General features: G+C 39.9%; 2 protein-coding genes across 2 annotated transcripts in view; one reads left to right on the top strand and one right to left on the bottom strand.

Moving 5' to 3' along the window:
* The window catches only part of CFAP46 (cilia and flagella associated protein 46), a 67,502-nt gene extending 65,381 nt beyond the window's left edge, over window positions 1–2,121 (bottom strand). Inside the window, exons 1-3 of the mRNA XM_041400169.1 lie at window positions 2,035–2,121; window positions 1,579–1,703; window positions 516–647 (exon numbers count right to left, since the gene is read on the bottom strand). Of these exons, the coding sequence (XP_041256103.1) occupies window positions 516–647; window positions 1,579–1,703; window positions 2,035–2,083 (306 nt within the window). The 5' untranslated portion in view covers window positions 2,084–2,121. The remainder of the gene's footprint in view (window positions 1–515; window positions 648–1,578; window positions 1,704–2,034) is intronic.
* A 5,365-nt stretch (window positions 2,122–7,486) lies between these two features.
* TCTN3 (tectonic family member 3) lies at window positions 7,487–23,207 on the top strand. Its single transcript, XM_041400171.1, has 13 exons — window positions 7,487–7,602; window positions 8,328–8,449; window positions 11,104–11,234; window positions 12,138–12,246; window positions 12,321–12,439; window positions 13,895–13,930; window positions 14,270–14,344; window positions 14,448–14,573; window positions 15,780–15,875; window positions 16,073–16,170; window positions 16,706–16,871; window positions 17,634–17,771; window positions 21,071–23,207. The coding sequence occupies exons 1-13, from the start codon at window positions 7,487–7,489 to the stop codon at window positions 21,290–21,292; spliced, it is 1,554 nt and encodes a 517-aa protein (XP_041256105.1). The 3' UTR covers window positions 21,293–23,207.
* Window positions 23,208–23,487: the final 280 nt, after the last annotated feature.

Below are 23,487 nucleotides of genomic sequence, written 5' to 3' on the forward strand. Positions count from 1 at the left end.
ACAGAAGCAGAAGTATCCTGCTGAGATGCCACCATCTCTCATCATTACAAAAAGCCACATCCAAGTACTACATGGACATGTTACTGATGAGTGCTGGAAGTACACTGCCACAGAAATGAACTGTACAACCTCTCTGAGGGCCTCTTCAGTCCTCCACTTCCCATAAGCCTATGGAATGCTTCCCAAATAAAATCAGTGATTATTTTAACAGTTACAGCTAATTTGGTCTGAATGTATCATATTTAAGTAAACAAGTAAGAGGGTGACTTAAAACAATCAACCACCTGAAAAAGTTTACAAGCATCCTTTTTTTTTGTCTTCTCCAAAATATTTGAAATATTAGTCTGATTCAGACAGTAAGTTTTGTTTACTCACAAATTACTTGTTAATATATTTCCTTTGATTTTTTGCACAGTCCTTGTGTATTTTAAATGACTGAGAGCAACACATAAAAACCTAGGAGTAAATACCTGTAAAACCAAGCTTAATATAGAGCAATCTTCATGATTTCTTACCAAATTATCTGTAGAGCATGGAGCATGCAACTGGCCCTGGCACAAATATGCTCTGCCAAGAAACTGGTTCACAGGATATCTTCCTCTAAAATACATCTGTAGACAATCACTGCTAATTTCCAGATATCCCAGCTAAAACCCAAAAAAAAAAGCATTTAAATATTTAAAAAATTGCAACAAATAATTAAGAATAGTTAGCTTTTTTAAATGCATGCCTAATCAAGGGCAACATCTAACTCCATAGCAGTATGTAAGCAACATTTCATAGAGATGCATACCAGTTCTGGTATAAGCCTATTACCATTTATTAAAGGCATAATTTTGTCATTCCAAATGTATTTGATAAAAAAAAAGTTTCTTTATTTAAAAAAACTTCTCATTCAGTCATAGAATTGCTTATAGTATCCAAAAAAAGTTTCCTTTTTAAACACAATTGCTAACATAAAGACAAGATTCTTAAGAGAATACTGTTAGTTTGTTTTTTTTTTAAGGAGGCATGATTTGTCAGTGCTCCATCTCAATTTTCAGACCACAGACAGATTTTGACTGGATTGCAGCTTGGGGGGAAAAAAAAAAGTTTTACTACAAACTCTGTCTGCTTAAAACCCAATCACTTATGATCATAAATTGAATATTAAAAAATACTTCAAAATTAAAAAACTTGACCACATTTTATATAAGTAATTTCAATTTGCAACAGCCTTTCACCATTAGAATGGACCAGGGTTATGATTATTTTTATTAGGGTTCACAAATATATTTTCTTCAGTCATAACCAAATTGCTTAATGCTTAGTTTTCCATAACAAGAAAAAACAGGCAGGGCAGACATTTTTGTATATATTACAGTACACCTTGCTAAGTTGGGTACAATTACAAAATTCACAAACCACAGAGTTTTAATGGAAAATGCATGTTTAAACTATTGCTCTCCAAAACCATAATGGTGTAATACTTACCTCAGGTACTTCTGAGATTTTTAAAATAGAAACTGCAGCAGCTGTAAATACAGTGCATATATACATGTTCTTATTTAATACAGATAAAAGACATAAATTATAGACCTGAAGCGCTTGTTCAGCACATAAAACATATAAATCGGTGCTGATGTTATCTGTTGAATCAAGTGCAGATTGTCCTTCACTGGCTGATCTGATTAACTCATAAGCATTCTTCAAAGCCTGAACATCTGAAATTTAAAAAGGAATAAAGAACTTTTTATTTCCAGGTGTACTGACATGATTGCATTCTTATGAGCTACACGATATTCACTCTCTCCTCTGCAGAAATAAAGAATGTATAAGGGAAACAATGTCACACACACGTTGTTCGAAGTTAGGCACAGTTCTAAGATGAAGCATTAACAATTCTCTTACTATTTAAAGTCACCTACATTAGCACACTAGGAAGAGAATTTAGAAAAAAGATTAGGATCAAGCTGTTTTCCTATTTGAAGTCGGATTTTAATTTCACTTCTTTTTAAAGGCGGTCGCGCGTGGCAGCGGCCGCCGCCCGCTCACCTCCTGCTCTCTCTGCGGCGAGCAGCCGCTGCCTCACCGCCAGCTCCATCCCGCGCCGGACGAGGCTTCCCCGCGAGCGGCGTGGGGCACCTCAGCCGCGAGCGCCAGGCTTTCCCGAAGGTCTCGAACGCTCGCCCGGGCAGCCCGGGGATGCGGCTGCCGGAGGCGCCCGCCAGACACCCGCAGGCTGCCCCTCGGCCCCCCGCGGCTCCCACAACAGGCGCGTATCCCGGCAGCGCTCCCACAACACAGGCGGGCCTGCCCTCCCTCGGCCTCGCTCGAGGGGCCGGGCGAGCCGGCGCGGAGCCGCCCCGCGGGCCCGGCTGCGCGCGGGCGGGCGGGCCGCTGCTCGGAAACCGCCGCGGCAGCGGGCGGCGCGGGCCGGGCACGGGCAGCCTGCCTGCGGACGAGCGGCGCGCTAAGAAATGCTGTCACCAGTAATTTTTGTCCCCGTGTTGAGAGCGCCTAACGTGAAACTTTTGGAAATAAAGCATACACCACCTAAAGCACAACAAAATGCCTAAGAACGTTGGGATCACGGAAAGGAAAAAGGAAAAAAGAAAGGAAAGGAGCTGCCTAACTGCACTGACACCAACACATACCAAATGAAGTGTTTAGAGCCTCACCACTGTCCCTCACCTACTGAATCATATCAGATTCTGTGAGGGAAATCATTGTGGTCATGAAGACAATTTAAAGGCTTATGTACATAAATTCAATTTTAAACCTAAACCCTTTGCACTTTGAACTAGACTGCAACTCCGTACCAGTAGGCTGTTCCAGTACAAGGGTCTGTAAAGAATTCAGGAGTAGACTCAATCCCTGCCTGTACTACGTAACCCCTCCCCGGCCACAGTACCCATTTAAATCAACTAACTGTCTTGCTTCTATGAATATTGATGAACAGAAATAAAACTTGTAGCTATGATATTATGAAAAATCCTTTGCTAGGATTTCTCCTCTCCTGAGAAGCTGAGGAAAAACTAATCTGAAATTAGGTGGGCAAGGAAAAAAACCTATAGCAAACTTGTGTTGATTTCTGAAGCAGAAAGCAATATATTGGTCTTGTTAGATGATAATATAATGTTAGCTTACTGTGGTGTACATATACACGATGTTTGCACCCAAACTTTGTAACTCTTACTTGGCTACAGTCCAGACACTTCTGGATGTCTGTTGGCAGAATCCCAAACTCAGGTAAGACTAGTGTCTCCTGATATACAAATGAGTATGTGAAAGCTCAACTGACTTCTGTAATGTAGATAGTAGCCACCATAATACAAACATCTAAACATTTTTCTATTACTTATTCATCCTCATGGAATACCTGGGTGGTATTATCCAGTTTAAACGCAGAAGAGCAAAGAAAACTAAGTCTCTCTGCATAAAAATTTTGAAGGTTCAAAATATATCAAAAAAATGTGACTTAAACCAAACAAGGTCAAGTGCTGTTGCCAAAAATCGATATATTTTATTTAATAGTGAAAGAGGCAAAGAGAAAGAAAGAGAAAATAAAGAAATCGAAAAAGAAGCGTGCACGGGGGTTGGGGGAACCGGGGAAGATTGACAAGGGTTAGGTGGAAGCGTATCACACATCTGTGGGTCCCAGTGACTTCTCGATGCTCCCTTTGCTCTGGTCTTCCTGGCAGTGAGAGTCCCCAGTCACCGCCACGCCACACCGAAGAGTAGAGAATCCCATGGATTAATATGGCTTTGGGCCAGGTGGGAACACCCACGTCCCTCCCTTGCGGGGGGCCAGTTTGACACTGTCCCTTGCAAGACTCTGGATTTGTTGCCTGGTGCTGCAGCGCTCCGGTGCAGGCTCTGGGGGCCCTTTTGGGGCTCTTTGTTGGGCCGTGACACCCCTTCTGCTGTCCTTCACGGGGATGCGGCTTTTTCCCCGGGTGAAGGGGTCCCTCAGCTGGGCGGTCACTGAGCCTCTGACCAGAGGATTTTCCAGCACACACACAAAGCCTTTTTCTTTTTCCTCCCACCCTTTGGTGCCAGGGTCTGTGCGAAGCCTGGCAGCTGATAGCCCTGGGGCTGTGATCTCCACCCTGAAGGTGTTAAGCTTGTGCTTTGTGAACGTCCCCAGCCCTGAGCTGTTGCTTTGTCCTATCTTCATCAGCGAGCTGTGTAAAGCCTCGGTCTCCGCAGCTTTTGTAGTACAGTTCTGCTACAATAAGCAAAGGTCTTTCATGAAAATGTTTAAGTCATAAACTATAATATTTCAGTCTCTGATACTGTGTTAAGAGTCTGGCTGTATTATCTCCAATTTCAATGGAAAATTATTGGCAGCTGTATAATGAAAAGTGGTCACATGGTTTGTGACTATCAAAATCTAATAATTATGTTATGGTGAAATAACCAGGAAAACATGGAAGGAAACAAACAAGACCAATTAAAATCAACCATTTGAATTAATTTTTAAGTTAACTGAAAGTAATTAAATCAAGGAAGTGGCTAAACAAAAAAATAATAATTGTATATATGGGCAATGGTCATATATCACCACACTAAGCTTTCTGACTTTTCTAACATCATAACCCAATAGAGAATGACTGGTATTCAAATCTGAAAACTTAAGAAAAGGTATTTGTTCTCCCAGTTGTTATGCAACAAGTTATGATCTCCTGATACTTTATAAAACAGAAACCAGTGGTAAATTGCTGGTAGCTTTTGGCAAAGGGTCTGTGTCCTTTACTGCTACTAGAGTCACATGACTGTACAAATGAGAGATTAAAATAGTCATATTAACCCACATAGTAAAAACTTTAAAAATAGAGCATCTCCTGTAAATGGTCACAAGGAAGTGCACCAGGGAGATTACTTTACAGTCCACTTGCCTTCTATAGGATTTCTTTTATTTTCCTTGAATAGATGAGGTACTAGATAACATGCCTGATTCCAGTCCACCTACAGGCAAGGTGAGTCTAGAGAGAATTAGTACAGACCAAATACTCTCTAATGAGAATTATATAGATGTGAAAGGAACCATTGCTTTGCTCCATCTTCTTTTTTTAATAATTACATCCTGATTCTTTTGCACTCTGGTTTGCAGGTTCAAACATCTCATTTCGTGTGTTACATGTTTGTCCCTCCCAGAGGGCTTTGATGCAGTGTGTTTTTTAACATGTAAGAATATACAAAAATGGTTTTCCGTAACATTTTCTCACCTGTTGCTCCTTTCTTTCTGTTCTGTCCTAAAGCAGATTGAGGCCAACTTCATTATCTGTACTGTGGGTGCTGTCCCTTCTCATTACATACCGTGGAATTTGTGTGTGACCTTGAGGAGACTAGACATATATATTCTGTTTATTCCCAAACTGCATACTAATGTAGAGCCATGAATGCACACAAAGCAATGAAGGGGAGAAACAAAAGGTTGCAAAGAGATTTAGACAAACTGGAAGTATTGTCTATAGACATTATGCATCTTATTCTCTTTGTTCAGAAATTGGTCATGATCACATAACTTGAATTATAAAATAATTTTCAATTATCAATTTGAATAAAAGTTTAAATCAACCTGGTTTTATTAAAATTTAGTTACTTGTTTCTAGAAAGCACTTATAACTAAATCACTGAAGCAGTTAATCTACTGAGGAGTGGCTGTATTTTATATAGAATGAAAGACAGTAAATAAGTAAATCTCCAATGACACAAAGCCTCTGTTTTCTATGCTGTCCTCACCTGCCAAAATGTAATGGCTTAAGGTATCTCTTCTCCATCTTGGCTTCTGATGAAAATCTGAAGTACAAACTGAACATAGGAATGAAACTGGATCAGAACAGAGGCCTAGCCAGTGAGCTTTCCTTTGACAGAGATGAGTAGTAAAAGGCTAAGGAAGAGTTTCAAACAGGGTATTGCAGTATTTCCAGAGTAAGGAATCCCTGAAGCTTCTAACAGCTCAAAACCAGCAAACTTGAGCAGGCCCTGTTACAGTACCTGCAGTTTTGACAACCTCTGGCATGCTTCCTTTCATGAATTTGGCTTATTTGACTCCTTGAACACATACTGACTTTTTAATCTCCACTATATTGTGCCAGTCAGATTCAGATGTTAGGTAGATATTGCATGACAAAGAACCTCACAAAAAGTACCACAAAAAATATTTGTATTTAAAAGATACAACTGTAAAAGCCAAACTCTCGCAGGACTTATCTGAGTGGAATTTTAACTAAGCTTTGGCATTTGTTTGGGAAACATTTTCATGATGTCAAAATTAAGAATCTCCTCTCATCTGGTCCACTGTGTAGAAATGCTTGTGATACAAAGTCTAGAATTAGGGAAACACTGTGTTTTTACCTAGGCAGCTCTGCAGACCAATTTATGCACTCTGACGAAATGTAAAGCAGTGATTGCTTAGTGACCCACTCAATTTACATAATTTAATAGAAATTATATAAATGATCGCAGAATAGGGTAGCTCATGTTGAATGTTAGACACAACTGCTCGTAACTCAGTCATTATGACATAGTGTGAATTCACTAATGGTAGACGATTTCTAATAGCTGTCAGCACATAGTAGCTACAGTTACCTGAAATTCTGTTTTAAACACGCCATTTCACAAGAGCATTGCCCCGGCCCCGCCCTTTCGGCCGCGCAGGCGCAGTGGCTCCGCGGGGTGTCCCGCTTGGTGTGCGGCCATGGGCGGGTCTCGCGTGGTGCTGCCCCTGCTCCTGTCCCTGCCCCTGCCCCTGCTCCTGTCCCTGTCCCTGACTTGAGCAGGCCCTGTTACAGTACCTGCAGTTTTGACAACCTCTGGCATGCTTCCTTTCATGAATTTGGCTTATTTGACTCCTTGAACACATACTGACTTTTTAATCTCCACTATATTGTGCCAGTCAGATTCAGATGTTAGGTAGATATTGCATAACAAAGAACCTCACAAAAAGTACCACAAAAAATATTTGTATTTAAAAGATACAACTGTAAAAGCCAAACTCTCGCAGGACTTATCTGAGTGGAATTTTAACTAAGCTTTGGCATTTGTTTGGGAAACATTTTCATGATGTCAAAATTAAGAATCTCCTCTCATCTGGTCCACTGTGTAGAAATGCTTGTGATACAAAGTCTAGAATTAGGGAAACACTGTGTTTTTACCTAGGCAGCTCTGCAGACCAATTTATGCACTCTGACGAAATGTAAAGCAGTGATTGCTTAGTGACCCACTCAATTTACATAATTTAATAGAAATTATATAAATGATCGCAGAATAGGGTAGCTCATGTTGAATGTTAGACACAACTGCTCGTAACTCAGTCATTATGACATAGTGTGAATTCACTAATGGTAGACGATTTCTAATAGCTGTCAACACACAGTAGCTACAGTTACCTGAAATTCTCTTTTAAACACGCCATTTCACAAGAGTGTTGCCCCGGCCCCGCCCCTTTCGGCCGCGCAGGCGCAGTGGCTCCGCGGGGTGTCCTGCTTGGTGTGCGGCCATGGGCGGGTCTCGCGTGGTGCTGCCCCTGCCCCTGCTCCTGTCCCTGTCCCTGCTCCTGCTGTCGCTGCCCGCCCTCAGCCCTGCGGGCGCTTGGCAGCGCTCCGGCGGCAGCAGGTGGGTAGGGGATGGGCTTCTGCCGCTGCAGGCGCCGGAGCGGGCCGAGGCGGGCCCGGAGACCGGGCCCTGGCCGGGCTCCCGGCGGGAGCTGTGGCTTGGCCGCCTGTGCTTCGCGGTGATGTTGCCGCGGTCCCGGGCCCAGGGACGTCTTAGTGCTGGGCCGGGGACTGGGAAAGGCTTCCCGGGGCCGACAGCACAGTGGCCGAGATGAAGCGAGGCTTGGTTACTCCGTGATGAGGCGTCTGGCGAGGGGAGCTGGGAAGACTGGGTTTAAGTAAAGGGAGCTTTGGAGTGCTATGAGGAGACGGTCAAACAAGTACAGACCTCGAGACGCTGTCAGTTTCAGCTATTAGAGAGTAAAATCTCTCTTTGTAGATTGGCCTTGTGATGAGGACCGAGAGGAGCTGTAATATATGGGCACTGATTTTGTTTTTAATCACTTTTTTTTCCCCCAGGAAATGTCAGAGTGATTTTTAATTACACTAACCGGGTGTCCACAAAGTTACTACAATGACAAGAGAGGCTTTCTGTAATTGATTATCTGTGTATCTATTCTGTAATTGATTATCTATACAGACTGTACAACAGCTCATGTAAACTGATGAAAAGTTTATTTTCATAAAACTGTGTTGCATTTTTGGCATTATGTAATGTAAAATATGACATTATGCAAGTATGGTCCATTTTATAGTTCGCTGGGTGGGGGGGGCTTGTCTTTACAGGTCTGTGAGTCGAGTGTGTGTGGAAGAGTCACTGATTTTCAGAAGTAATACCCCTTATTCTACAGACATAATTTCTGATCATGGTGGACGAGATCCACTGTTCTGTGTGCAGTTGGATGACAGTAAGTAATCTTTCTTTTCACATATTTTGTTCAGAGATCACCTCTGCTTAGGGAATATTTTTTTTAACTGCACCTTGTAATTGTTGCTAATTTTTTTGACTGTTACAGTTTCGGAGAGACCATAATGAATCTGGGTCTGATCACCAAAGGCAAAGGAAAAGATTATTACACTATTATTAAGGGTAGGGTTTCTGCCTGAGCATTTAAATAAGTCTTTATCAATTGCTTATGTATCTGAGATTCCTTACATAGTTGTTTACACATAGACCAGCAGATGAGGGTTGACGTTTAAAGAATACCACTACTATAATTTTCAGAAAGTGTTTTCTTACTGTGTTTTGGATTCTTTATTATATATGCTTATTTTCATCCTTTCTTCTCTGCTGGTGGTGATTTCCCAGGGAAAACTGGTAATCATATATCCTGTAGGATATGCCATTAACATTATTTTCTCTTTTTGCTTTCCACATTGTGTCTCACAGTGTCTCACATTTGAACACTTACCATTTTCTGTTTTGAGTTATTTGTCTGGGAGTTGTGACCCACAATTCCATCTGCTTCTGACCTAAATTTTTGAGTGTTTTAGGTTGGGAGGGGCTCAGGAGATTAATAGGTACAACAGCTAGTCAAAACAAGGTTAGCTTTTTATTATCTTGTCTTGCTTTCAGCTCTTTATAGATTTTGTCTGAGTGTTTTGGATACAGGGAAGAACCAAGAAATTATAAGAGCTTCATAATATATAGTATGATAGGTAGTAGCACTAGAACTTTATCCATTCCAATTTTCAGTAGGTCTCACAGTAAAGATGAATTTAGATAAGGGTTTAACCACAGCTTAAAAGTACTGTCAGGGTCCTGGGCTTTTCAGCCTGTAACTTGGAATCTAAATTTTACCCTTTTCCCACACCACTTATAATATCCTAATAGTTAGATTAAAAAGATTCTGAATTTTTAATGTTATGCACAGAAGAGAACATCGTTGTCCAGTTTGATGGCACCAGATTTTTTTAGTCATTTGATATTTGGGCCCTGTATCTATCACATGATGAGGCCCACTGAAGAGGCCTAAACATTTGACTGCATGTGTATGTTAGTTGTAGCACCTTAGGAACAGAATTCACTGTTCACATGGCCTTTTCTGTGCTTGTTGGAAGAACATATGGGGAAGACTTTTTTTTGGGATCTCCTGAAGGATCATAACGTTTTCTTGTAGAAACAGCCTTCTCCCTGGTGGCCTTTCCCATGAAATACAGAAACTCATATATTTTATTTAACTGATTGTGGCAGCAGCTTTTCCAGGATGGTGTGATGAGCTACCATTGCCAGAGACATAATCAAGCCCTAATTAATTATTGTGGCCTGTGAAAGTCATGCACAGGTTGACTTCACCTTGTTGAAACCATTACTAGCAGATTAAATTTTATTTTGCCTTTTCCTATGAGATTAAATACCCTTTAGTATCTAAACTTAAGCAGTTTGAATATTTTAAGTTTTGTTGCAGAAAGCATTTCCTTCCAGTTTTCAGGTATATTTTGCATTATGTAATCTTGTTAACCTGTGGTAGCAAGTATTCAGCTTTGATAATGGAAGAGTATGTCATGAACTGGATCCCAAATCAATTAAATGGCTGTGAGTAGTGCAACTGCAAATGTTTTCTTTTTCAGACTAATGAGGGTACCCTAAGTGACTATTAAGCAAGTTGCTGTGCGCTCTTATTTTCCTGAACCTTGTAGGAGCTTAATATTTCCTTGACTTTTATCTTCTTGAAAGATTCGACTGCTTAATTAATACTGTATTTGGATATTAAAAAGCTTTTGTTTCTGCTAGCTGTGCTGTAACTTTGAGCATCTGCTCTGCCCTTGAAAAGCAGAATTGCATTGAGAGCTTAAGGTTCTTTTTTTGCTGTTATTTTTTTCCCCCAAACTCTATGGGATTATGTAAATTCTTTTTGGTACTACTGTCATTGAGAATACTGCCACTTCTTCTTGTCAGTAGAATATGTAATCCTTGAATCTTCTAAGATGCTTTATTTGAATGCATTGAAAAGTTATTCATATTAGGATGAGTATGTTGTATGCCTTTAATAATTTACCATTTTATAACAGTGCTTTAGCAGTAACAAATTAATACATTATAGCATTATAACCATACTATTGAATACCACCAGGTCAGGAAGGTATCACTGTCGGATACCAATAGAAAGTGTGGGTTTTTTTAGGATGCTTATTGTCTGTTCATACTTATCTTGGGTTTTACCAGTTACCAGTTTTACTTAATTATTTTGAATCCATTTAAGGTTACTCACAAATGGGTAATTAAATTTGTAATTCAGATTTCATGTGTATCTAATATGGGCATCTCATGGAAATTACAGCACATGTTAATATTGCTGTTAAGGAGTCTCATGCTTTTTGGAAAATCACTTTGTGTATTAATATTTGTTTCCCATGAACTGTACTCATGATATCATCCTGTTCTGTAGATCATATTAGCCTATTATAAGTGTTACTATGGATTAATTAATATAAGGCACCAACTAGCTTACAATTACTAAAGTTATTCCTCTTAAAAATATTGGCACAGTATTTACTCTTTTTTTTTCTAGTAACTTAATATTGGAGGATTTCTTTTTTTTTTTCTCTTTTCAAACTCTAGCAGAGCTGAACTATTTTCAACAGCCACAGGATATCAAAGAATCTGATTTTGTGGAGTCCTTGGAGAAGTATGGCAGGCACTCTTTCTTAGCACCATCACAAATTCAGCCATCGTTCTCTGCTTTTTATCGTGTGAGTTGAAAGAAAATAACAATCAATTTGCACATATGCTGTTATTAAACCTCTCTGTAATGATGTCTAATGAGAACAGATTGAAAGATTCTTATTTTGTACCTAGAAACCATAGTATCGTAGGATCATAGCATATCCTGAGTTGAATGGGACAAGGATCATTGAGTCCAGCTGCTGGCCCTGCACAGGATGCCCCAGCAATCCCACCCTGTGCCTGAGAGTGTTGTCCAAATGCTTCTTGGGCTCTGTCAGCCTTGGGACTGTGACCATTCCCTCAGGAGCCTGTTCAGGGCTCAACCAGCCTCTGGGGAAGAACCTTATCCTGATATCCAGCCTGAGCCTCCCCTGACACACTTCCAGCAGTTTCTTTGAGTCCTGTCCCTTGTCACAGAGAGCAGAGGTCAGTGTCTGCCCCTTGGGAGGAAGCTGCAGAGTGCAATGAGATCTCCCCTCAGTCTCCTCCAGGTTCAACAAGCCAAGTGACTTTAGCCATTCCTTGTATGGCTTCCCCTGGAGACCCTTCACCATCTTTGTAGCCCTCTTTTGGATGCTCTCCAACAGCTTTATGGCTTATATTTTGGCACCCAAAAGTGCCGTCAGGACTCAAGGTGAGGCCATACCCACATGCAGAGCAGAGTGGTAGCAGCTGGTGATGCTGAGCCAGATGCACCCCAGGACACAGGTGGCCCTCCTGGTTACCAGAGCTTATTGTTGAACTGTTTATCTCTCAGTACTTTCCATTCCTTAGTGTATAAATTATTTCTGGTCAGTTGCCTGGTATTTAAGAGGTTGGACAACCTTTTAGACAAAACTGGATGTACACAAAGAAGTATAGATACGTCTCTTGCCCTTGGCATTAGTATTCCACTGTAACTTTGTGATTTCTCCAAATTTTCTTTTCAGGCTGGTGATCCAATCCTCATCTACTATGATTCGTCATCTGTATTGAGCATGCTTAGACAGCCAATAAAAATGGGAGCCAGTGGACTTTGTGTTGATGGAAATCCTGCTGGTTAGTAAAGGCAGAAGAATATCTTTGAGTGGTTTGCTTCTGTTTTATCTGTTGTCATGTCTTAACTCACCCAGGCTTCCTGGACACTAAAACCACAAGTTGTACTCGGATTTTTGCCAACTTGAGCAAGAGCTGCATGACTGACCCTGTCCTAGATGCTGCTTCCTACTACCATGACTTCACTGTGCTAAAGGTGCATTTCAGATTTCTTGCTTTTGTTCAAAATCTTAGTTGTTTGACTTTCCATTGCCTTCCACTGGGACTTCAGATAACTGTAAAACTGAAGGTCATCTGGTATGTCATTCCTGATCTCCCAGTTGCTGAGGCCTTCTTGCTGGGAAACTGTAGTAGCTGCTCTCTGACCACAGGGAGCAGCAGGCACAACTTTCCCAGGCATTGTCCTAGGGAAAGCTGTGAGAAGATCAGAGAAAAGAATGATAAACAATTCTTACCTTCACTTGCTGCACCTGTTGTTGTAAACATGCAGAATGTGTTATGGAGATTTGATTACCAAAGGGTGATTTCTTAATTGGCCAATGGTGATAGTGTTTAGATTCAAGAATGTATTGGACTGTTGATAAGGGCAATGAGTTACTTAATAAGTATAGTATAATAAAATAATTGATCAGCCTTCTAGAATCATAGAGTCAATACTAATTATCACCATGTCGGGGACACCATGCTATGACAGGAAACATGTTAAAAAATGTCATGACTAGTGGTCAATTCAATTCAAACTACTCTCCAATAAATTTCTGTCATTAGCAGATTCTTAGTGTATTTAACAGGTACTTCATTGATACTTCATAGTTCTAATGGCCTATCTAAAATTCTCTTGCATTTTAAACAGGTTGTTTATTAAAGTATTCCTGTCTGTTCCATCAGCTTGATCAACCAAGCAGTACATGTTCTCAGTAAAGAATTAGGGTGTTTTTTTTACATAAAGTGCTATCTCTAAAATCATACTGATGGCCCCTTATTAATATTAGCTCTATTTATATCCATATCAATTTCTCTACTATTTATCCTGACAATAAATTCAAAGTAACCAGTTTACTGTTCTGGGTTCATCCCTCTGGTTTTACTGAATGCTTATATGAAAATGTCTCCTCTCACCTTGTAGAGTTTTTCTGCTTTTCTAAGAGGAAACAACATTATAAATAGGAGTACTTATTAAGGGTGAAGACTCAGTATACCCTTATACTGGAAATCTAAATCTACTTAACTAGTAGAGAATAGTCTAGAATCTGTCTATTGATCAGATTTAATTCATGTTTTCAGGGCTTTCTTGTCACTGTTGCAAAAGTACAGTTTTCCTTAACTGGATGCTGAAGTACTTACTTGATTGCAGAAGATGGAGTTTCAGGAATGGATCAGAGATGTGACACTTAAAAGTACCTGCATTCTGCAGGACATTAACTAGGCCAAGCTTAAATTTGTCTTTTGGTATTTTAAAATACCTTCTGTGAACTGTGTCTGTGATTTATAGATTACAAAATTATGACTTTTCACATTGGGAATAAGCAAAGTATTTTTGTCAATATAATATTCAGGTTATTTTGTAATTACTTTATGGCTTTAGTCACAAACACAGCAATTTACTTCACTTTTTATTGGTTTTGTAAAATGGTTTGCTTATTTTCCCCAGGTCCCAATTAATGACACCGTTATGCCATCCATGAAGGTCAGTCTCTGTTGCCAATGAAAAGAATTTCTGGTTCTGAAGGGAAAACAGGAATGTGCTGTGTCTAAGACAAGATTTTTCTTGACAAAAGCAGGACATTATAGAAACAAAGGACATAAATAAGGGTGTATTTTTCAATGAAAGGGCATACATAGGACTAAAGTCAGGGAGGTAGCTTGTTTTCCTGGAAAAAGATTGGGGATCTGGAGCAGTGTGATGTGCCCCCCAGCTCACAGCAAGGAGGTAAATCTGACTTGGATGGAAAAGCAGTGAAAAAGAGTAAAAAGTGCACTCTTCTTATAAACAGTTACTAATTGTTAATATGCTTACTGTCTCCAGGTAAATGTCACTGCAGTCTCACCACCTGGAGCTCCCCACATGAAAGACAATACATGCACCAATGTTGTTTCTGAGGTATGTGAATCTTCTTTCCTTTTCGAGCAGCTTACCACAGGCTTAAACCCATTGCCCTATTACCTTACTCTGTCCCCTGTTATTCTCTGAATTGGACTTTCAGGTGATCTATGAGATAGAATATAGTGGCACAAGTGGGATTCAGAGTGTTTCTGTCCAGTTCAAAGTCAGCAACATCTCTGAGAGCTCCGGATCCTCTCTGCAGCAGCGCTTCACCATGCACTTCTGGGTTAGTATTCCTATTGTCCCTGGAATTTTACCACATTTGTAGTCTGTAGCTTGTGATTCATTTTTGTACGGAAGACACCTGAAGACGTTAGAGCAGTTTCACTGTGGTGTAGTAGTAACAGAACCCTGGGGTGCAGATGATTGAAGAGGAGAGGCATTTCTGGTCTCAAATAAAGCATGCTAGTAGAAAAATGCAGGCTCAGCACAAGCATGCAGTCTTTCATTGCACAAATTTCAAGGAGCTGATTATTTTTATATGACTATTTTTACTCTTGGTTCGGTGGTTTGGTTTTAGGTGTTTTTAGTTTGTTTGGGGGGTTTTGGTGTTTTTTTTTGAGGGTAGGATTTTGGGTTGTTTTTGTTTGGTTTGGTTTTGGGCTGTTTTGTTTGGGGGTTTTTTTGTTTGTTTCTTTTGGGGAGGGTTTGTTTTTTGGTTTGTTTTGCTGGGGGATTCGGGTTTGTTTTTCTGGGGGGCGTTGTTTTTTGTTTTTATTTGTTTGTTTGTTGAGGTAGAAGGGAAGATGATTAGTCAGCAGCATTGCCTTGTGAAGGAAAGGGTTGAAGCTAGGCTGTGTCTGACGTGCTTAGTGTTTGTGAAAGAAGTTACTAAGTTTATTCCAGGTACTTAACTTTGCCTGTGCAGCAGGAAAGAAAGTTACTTTGAAGGGGGTAGATATCTGGGAAATACTAATGTGTGTTAAGTTCACATAAATCGTGTCCCATGGAGGCAATGTAAAATTGGATAAGTGATGACCTCAGGGTTTGGTAAGCATGCAATGCAAATTTGTTGAAGTTATGGTCAGAGTGACATACAACCATTTAGAAGTAGAATGGTCCACTAAAAATCAGGGTCAAGGCAGGGTTTGTTCTGCAGTTCTTCTGTAGAATCACCCTGACTATCTGTTCACTTCCTAAGAGACAAATGTTGAGTGATAGCAATTCATTGTATTGAGAGCTTTCCTGGTATTATCCACATTTCAGGATACTGACATTTAGTTTTTTACCACCTGGACTGCAAATAAAATTAGCCAGGTAAGAAAGAGTCCTTGGAAACAAAATAGATTAAGTAGTATATCATAATCTGTCATTCAAAAAACAGCTTACATTTACATTTTTGAGAATGCAAATTTGATCTTTTGAGATGAATGGATGTCATTGGTGCTAATATTTTCCTCTTTTTCTATTTCTTCCCTTTGTATCTTTGTAGACCAGGACTCTTTCTCATATGTTGCCTAGAAGTGGAAACCCTGGCTATAATACTGGAGCACCACTGGTGATTGCAAACAGTGGTGCCATGCAACATGTATCCTTTTTCTGCTGTGAGTTGTTGTTTATCACTGGGGCTTTTTTTGATTTCTGTTACTGCACTGTGTGAACTTTTATGGTGCCCTAATAGGGATAAGGAGGAATATGGGGTGAGTGGATTGTTAAATACAAGATGAGTGTTGTATGTTGTCTTGTTTATACCTTTGTTTGGCTTCTTGATGTGCAGTCTGTCAGATGAGCATATTAAGGAGTGAAAGTGATGGAAGTTGTTCACAATTTCTCAGGCACACAGTACAGTTTGGAAGGAATATGAGAACAGGCTGCAAAATCAGGTAACAACACACTCTGCAGTCATCCTTTCTAGCAGTTGGAAGTTGTGGACTCAACATGTTTTTCTGTAATCTCTCATGTGCTGCTGTGGAGCCTAGGTCCTTCCCTGAGTTCTCCAATGTGTCTCTACCGATCTTTCTCATACTCCTAAGAGAATGTATAGGAAAGATGGTGGACTGCTGGAATAATCTGAACATTGTGAAGGTCTTCTGGGACATTTTGAGGCTCTAGTCTGGCAGTATGTCTTGGGCAAGAGTAGAGTTGACAGGGCAAGTGTAGGACCACTGATGCAATAAGATGACTGAAGAGCTGTCAGTTTTCCTCATCATTATCCCTGCCATATTCTTCTCCTTTCTCATTGCTGAGAGGATTGAAACTGCATCTGTTTAATACCAACACTTGTTGACCCATTTTAAGAGCAGAAGAAATACTTATTGCAAAGAAAGGATGTTGATAGTGTGATAGTGGTTTGGGCGCTTTTTTTTTTTTTTTTTCATGGAAATCACTTCCTTAAAGGTGTTCTTTACTCATTTCCAGCCTATCCCCAACACTGGAAGACAGTAACTGTAGCTACATACAGCAGAAGTTATACAAGGCTTTTCAGGGGATGAACAGAACAGAAGCCTTTGCTATAACTGGCAGTGCTCATTCAACCCAGGCAGAAGAGTGGATGACCATTCTGATTCAGAACTGCAGTGTGCAGGTAATATGAATGCAAAAAACCACCTGTAAATATTTTTCCTTTCACATCTTTGTATTGCCTTGGGGAGGTGGGGGTATCTGGACTTCTTTTCTATAATGATCCTATGACTCTCAGGGGTCTTATTATGTGAAAGCAGTCAGTATGGTTCATATTATTAGAGTATTAACAAAAAAAACCCTCAAACTCAACAAACCTTCACAGAGTTCCTATCTCTTGAATCCTGTTCCTGCTATTTAAATGGGCAAAAAGTTAAATACTGAATCCAGTGTTATATTATATAGTTTTCTGATGGCCTTTTAGAACTGATAATAGCTGGCTACTTCCTACTAATTATTATTATAATCCTTTCTGCTTTTCCAGAAGAGGGAATATTTTTATAGGATATTTATATCCTATTATATTACCTAATAAGGTTGTGAGCCAATTGTATTGTAATAATTGTTAATCTGTGGGGGTATGGCTAAGTGGAATGTGAAATCCAAGACGTAAAGCTGAGACAAATTCTAATTGGAACTGAGATGACAATGAGATGTATGTAGCTCCAGAATGGGTGGTTGACATGATCAGACGTTACAGAGGTAGTACTGAAGTGATTGATTCAGTTTCTGAATCAATCACTTCAAAGGACCATTATGGCCAAAGTGTAATATTTTGGATAATACAGTGATCTGTATTATCCAAAATATTACACTTTGGCCATAATGGTTCTTTATCACTTTTAAAACACTATATTAAACTGATTAGTGTATATTTTATTTTCAGGCTGTGAATTGCACTTCCTGTTGTATGGTTCCTGTGACCCTGGAGATACAGATATTGTGGACTAAAGTGGGCCTCCTATCCAACCCACAAGCTCAAGTACTGGGTACACGGCACTTTTACCAATGTCAGCCCCTCAAGGTATGGAATCAAAAACCCTCCCTCACACACAGAGGTAATTAAAGGGGGTTTACAGGTTATTTAAGAACCAAAGAATCAAATTATCTTGAAACTAAGTTGAGATTTATTGAATTTTAGCAGTTGTCTGGCTGCAGTGGTAGCCTTTATAGAGCAAGGATATTTTGTGGTCTTTTCAGTACTGTCCTCACTCATTCGTACAGCTGGAAAAGATACTTTCTTTCCACCTCTGAACCACTTTCTGCCACTTAAGGACTCAATCTTTAAACTTTCAGTTATGGTTTAAAGTTGTAGTATGGTATAAAGTTGTAGTTACAAACATCCAGTAACTCCATGTTTTATATTTAGTTGTCTCTTAAAGCCTTGATATGGGATTTGAGTTTAGTAATATTTCACAGACTCCACAGAATGCTGATAATCTGTGCAAGGAGATATTTCTGTTCCTCTAGAGCTTCTGAAATAACCAATAGGTAGCTGAGGAAGTGGCTGATGCTGATGGCAGCATATTTGGAGAACTGGGGAGGAAGGCTGCAAGCCAGAATGAGGGTATTCAAGGCCAGGTGGTCGGAGTTCTGAACTACCTGATCTAGTTGAAGGCATCCTTGTTCATCATAGAAGGCTTGAACTAAATGACCTTTAAAGGTCCCTTCCAGCCCAGACCATTCTGTGATTTTGTGATGTCAGCAGGAATGTGTCAGCTAACATGACCACAGAAGACAATGAGCAGTCTTTTTCAAGCATGTGTCAGTGGATCTCATTGTGATTTTTTTTTTTTTTTTGATATCACATAGTCTTTTGGGCAGCAGAAATATTTCAAGGCTTACCCTTCTCTGTAAGGGCTTTAGGGAAAGCAGCTGACACCCGCCTGGGCATCTTCATGACTGTGAGGAAGGTATCTGTCTGATCTGTTAACACTCTTTGAAATTAAGACTCAGTCTAAATGAGATTTTACACACTTGTCTGAATGCATGTCGTGGTACCCTTTTGTTCTCCCTTCTTGCAAAATACATGAAGAAGACAGGAAGATGTTAACCATGTAAAACTCATATTGCCCTAAGGCAAAGTGATACCTCCACCCCATGAAGATATTTTTTAAATCATCTATTTCATGGCTTCCTTAATAAAACTTGTGTCTGAGGAAGAAGACTTGGATTCCTAGTAAAAGTGTAGGGTGCAAATCCCTCAGGACTAGCTAATCAATAAGAATGAGATTCAGATTTGATTTGCTTGATCAACTGATGCTAATTACTTTAGACCTTTAAGGTATATTGCAAAGCTAATTATAAGAAAGCAAGTTTCTGGCAGCAAAAAAACCTCATGCCATTAAAATCAGCACTGACTTCATCAGTGACATCACAAATCCACAAATTAGGATTGTTAGTAAAGACATTTTAGGAAAGGACCAACTTGCTCTGTAGCCAGCGGTTATGGAGCGCGACTATTTGTAAGCATACTAGGCTGCACATTACTTTCAAATTATACCACTTCCCAGCTTTAGCCTACAGATTCTCTATCTGAGAACTGTCCTATAGTTCCTTCAATATTCTTTAGAGAAACCTTTTTTTATTTAGACGACACTGTGTCTCTGGAAAGTTGCCTGGGTAACTGACCAGAAAACAGAGAACCCAGGAAAGACATCCCAATTTCCACACCCATCCACAATATCTATCACATTTATATTTGGACTTGATGAAAATACAGGATGTTTTGAAATGATGTAGAGTTCTACAAGAGCATGCTGGAAGTTGCTAATGATTGCCTTCTCCTTCAGCTGTTCAGGAGGGATTGTGTATGGAGTTTTTTTCCTTGCACTAATCTCTCTGATTTTAAGGCAGTTTTTGAAGGTCCAGACACTTAAATCAGTCATCTTGAGGCTTCTTGTTGACTAGGGCAACTTGGCCTGTTTTTGAGTGTGTTTACACTTTGATAGGAGAACTTAAATCTCTCAGAAGTGTTGGGGAAATTCTACTTGTAACTGCTCAGCAGTGGTGAGTTGTGATCAAGGACTGATCTGGCATGGTGGTCAAGAAGGTGTTAAACTGGCTGGAAGCAGGAACATTAGGACACCTTGTAAGTGTGCAAAGTTTCCAGGTGATGAGAGAAGAAATAGCCTCAGCAGTGTCTTGTAGCCATTCTGGAGCAGGAACTGCTCAGGGGCCACCTTTGGGCAGCAGAGCAGGCCTGGGGGATGCACCCACAGCTGGTTGAAGGTCCTCATGCTGATGCTATCAGGAATGGTGCTACAGATGCAAAGGTGCACAAGGAATCTGCTCATGATGCCTCTTTACACACTCCATGTAGAACCAAGACTGGATGCAATGCATTGTTAATTTCTTTTTCTTTAATAAATAAATATTTATTTTTTTTTTAATTTGCTTTGAGGGATGCCACAAAAATTACCCAGCAAGAGTTGCAGCATTTTTTTTTCTTAAGAGTCATGAACTCTATCTTGCAAATTTTTTGAATGCTTCCTACAGAATTTTGCTGTAAAGGCGATCTTAGAAATTCTTCTCAGGGAAGTGATTGAGGTGGTAGTTTCACAGGTTGGCTTAAACCAGTGCAAGCACAGAAGGTGTGCTGCCAGTAAATGCCCTCTCAAATGTTAGCATGCAGAAGTGGGGCAGGGAGTGAGGTTGCTCTTTTGGGAGCAGCATGGTCTTAAATCAGCCCAAGGTAGCCATGAAACTCCATGTAGTTCAAAGAGCTAGTATATTAGTTTTCTTGCAGCATTCCGTTAAAACAGGAAAAAGCTGAGGCCTTAGAGGTTCAGTCCCCTGTGTGATCTTCACTGATCTGTCTCCTTCCTGAAACAACATCCTAAAATGTGAGCAATAAATTTAAATTGTATTGGGTCCCTGCTTTAGTTTATTGACATTTATTGATAGGATTGCATCTTGTGGCAGTTCTTTCTGGTAGCAAGCACTTGTCCAAAGAGCCAGCTGATCTTTTATAAAATATAAAGCTAGCTTGCATCTGTTCTTATTACTAAGTAGTTGGTATGTCTTTCCTCTGAGTAGAAGGCTTACTGTAACAGAGCTTAAGTCACTGCAGCCATTTTGGAGGTCGCTAGCATCAGTGCACAGTAGCTACTGATCTTCACTACACCCTCAAATTTACCTGCTAAGTATCAATTTTGGGAAAGAGGTCTTACTCCTCTGAAAACTTAGGATGCTTAACTCTTACCATCCCAAAGACGTCATGCTTGCCAGTCATCTACAGTGAGTCCCCATTAGAAAATTGAGGAGGGGTATGCCTTTTGTATTAAGACTGCTAAACTCTTTCTGCTTTCCTTCTTGTTGCAGTTTCTAAACATGAGCATGGTGCCTGTGACAACTGTCGTTACCTTCACTGACATGACAGATTGGCCAGAACCTCCACAAGGCCAGCCTCAAATGCACTGGAAACTCCCATTTGACATATTTTTTCCGTTCAAGGTAGCTCTGAATGTAGAAAGAACTTGCAGAGGTGATCTGGCTGGGTATTTATTGTTGATTCTAATAATGTCTAGTATTTTCTGCTTTTGAAGTAGATGGAGCCTGTATTTATAAGTGTGGTGAGTGAATTGATACATTCAGAATATGACCCAGATGATGGACTTTTGTCATCAGGTTTTTATACCATTTCTGTGATATCTGTGTCCCTTCTGGTCTTGGATTAAGCCGTGTGGGCTGCTTGTCCTCTCATGTTCCTGTTCTTTGTATATGAACCATCTGTGAACATCACTGCAGTGACATACTTGAGAAATTTAGAGATCCAGGGACATCCGAGGAAGAGAACATTAAAACTTATCATTCTGTGTCCCCAGAAACCAAGAATGCTCTCTAAACCAGAGAGTATGGAGAGAAGCAAAGTTCAATCAAAGCATTTTGGAGCTGCTTTCCTGTAGGAGAGGCATTTGATTTTTCTATATGGAACTAATTGAACATTTAAAATATAGGAGCTCTCCCAGGGGGCCTGAATTCTTATTTTATGAGTAAACGTGGGCCAGTCACCCCTAACCTGTCCTTTTTAGATGACAACTGCGCCTCTGTGACATTTTTTGAATCTTGATTTTCTGTGTCTTTTCAAATACAGATATTCATTTGAAATTTTCATGGTTTAATCACTTTTTACATTAGCAACACTGTTGCACAGAGCAGAGTAATAGTAAATGCTCTGAAATACAGTTGAATTTTAGTGGTTTGTCAAAACATCTTCCTTCCTGATCTTTTTTTTCCCCCTGGGAGAAATGGGCCTGAATGGAGTTTTTCCTAGATAAGGAACATTCTTTTATTCCAGATAGGAACTGAAAAGAACTACTGAAATTCTAGTAGCACATCAGAGAGACTTGTGAATAGTTCTGAAGCTAAAACATCGACTATTTTAGGAAAATTTGTAGTTGTATTATGAGACTAAAGCTTGCTGCAATACCTTACCTCTGGCTCAATCTCTGGGACCAAGAAATAAATTTATTGGTTTTGAAGTTAAAGGTGGTCTGATTATCTAGACTGCCCTTTGCCATCACACAGGAAATCTGCTTAATTGTTCCAGGAAGCTGTTGGATGAAAGTATATTCTTTTAGCAAAAGATTTTATTATTTATCTTCTTCGGATGATGGAAAAATCTGCTCCATCTCATGTCAAGTGCTCCAATGGAATCAATAAGGGCCAAAAATTTCAGAGCCTAGTTTTAATAAAATGTATTTGTTGCTTTTGTACCTATACTGCACATAGCAGCTCTGTTGCTTCTCCTCATTACAAACTTAAAAAGGAATGCAAAAAATAAACTGAAAAACTAGTAATTAGTGAGGATATCAAAGGAGATAACACAAGTAAAAGAAAACTACAACCCATCTAAAGGCTTCTGAGTTAATGTCACATATTTATCTTTGTCATTATTTGCATGGTTTCTTAGCTGGGAATGAATTCTGTGCAAGTGTCTGCAGCGTCCGTTGATTCGTGTTCTGGGACAGCCCAGCCAAGCTGGTGTGAACATTCGGAACTGTGTGCATTCCAGTATTACACAGGACTGTACCATTACACAGTACAGCAACAGCCTTTGATTTTTAGATACATGTGGCTTCTCAGATGTGCCTGTAGTACCTTTGAAAAGCTTTTCTCGGAACACGTTTGTAGTGTATCCCATGTCCTCCCATGTCCCTAATTTGTGGAATTCAGGAAATTAATTTAGAGGTGACAGTAACTGAATTACAGAGGGTTAGCTGGAGAAACTTCCCAAATGTAACATGTCAATGCTAAATGTGTTGGGATAGGGCTTGAATAAAAAGGATCTGGCATCCTTGTTTTCTGCATTATTGAGGTAATTCACTTAGGTATAACTACAGAGATACTGTTCACTCTATAGGCTGCAAATACATGAAATGCTGTAAGTATGCATCACTTTATACACTGTAATTATCTGTCATAATTATCTAACCTCCAGCATGTCCTATTTTTTAGCTCATGTTTGTCTCCTTTCACATTTTGTCATAGCAAGAAATAAGAGCTGGAAAGAGCCTTGTCCATATTCTGGTCCAGCCTGAATTAAGGCATATTCAAATTCTAGCTGCACGACAGCAGTGCTTGTGGGTTTAGAATCTGCAGTTTCCTATGGCAGTGCATTTTCGTGTCTACTTTATCACGCTGTGTTTTTCCCCTCTGCCTGATCTGAAATAGCCTGTGTTGCAATTCAGTATCAGGCAACGTTATGACACTGTCACAGGCAAGGCAGACTCATATGT

Source organism: Onychostruthus taczanowskii, unplaced genomic scaffold (assembly GCF_017590055.1).
Source record: "Onychostruthus taczanowskii isolate IOZ18803 unplaced genomic scaffold, ASM1759005v1 scaffold173, whole genome shotgun sequence".
Lineage (NCBI taxonomy): Eukaryota > Metazoa > Chordata > Aves > Passeriformes > Passeridae > Onychostruthus > Onychostruthus taczanowskii.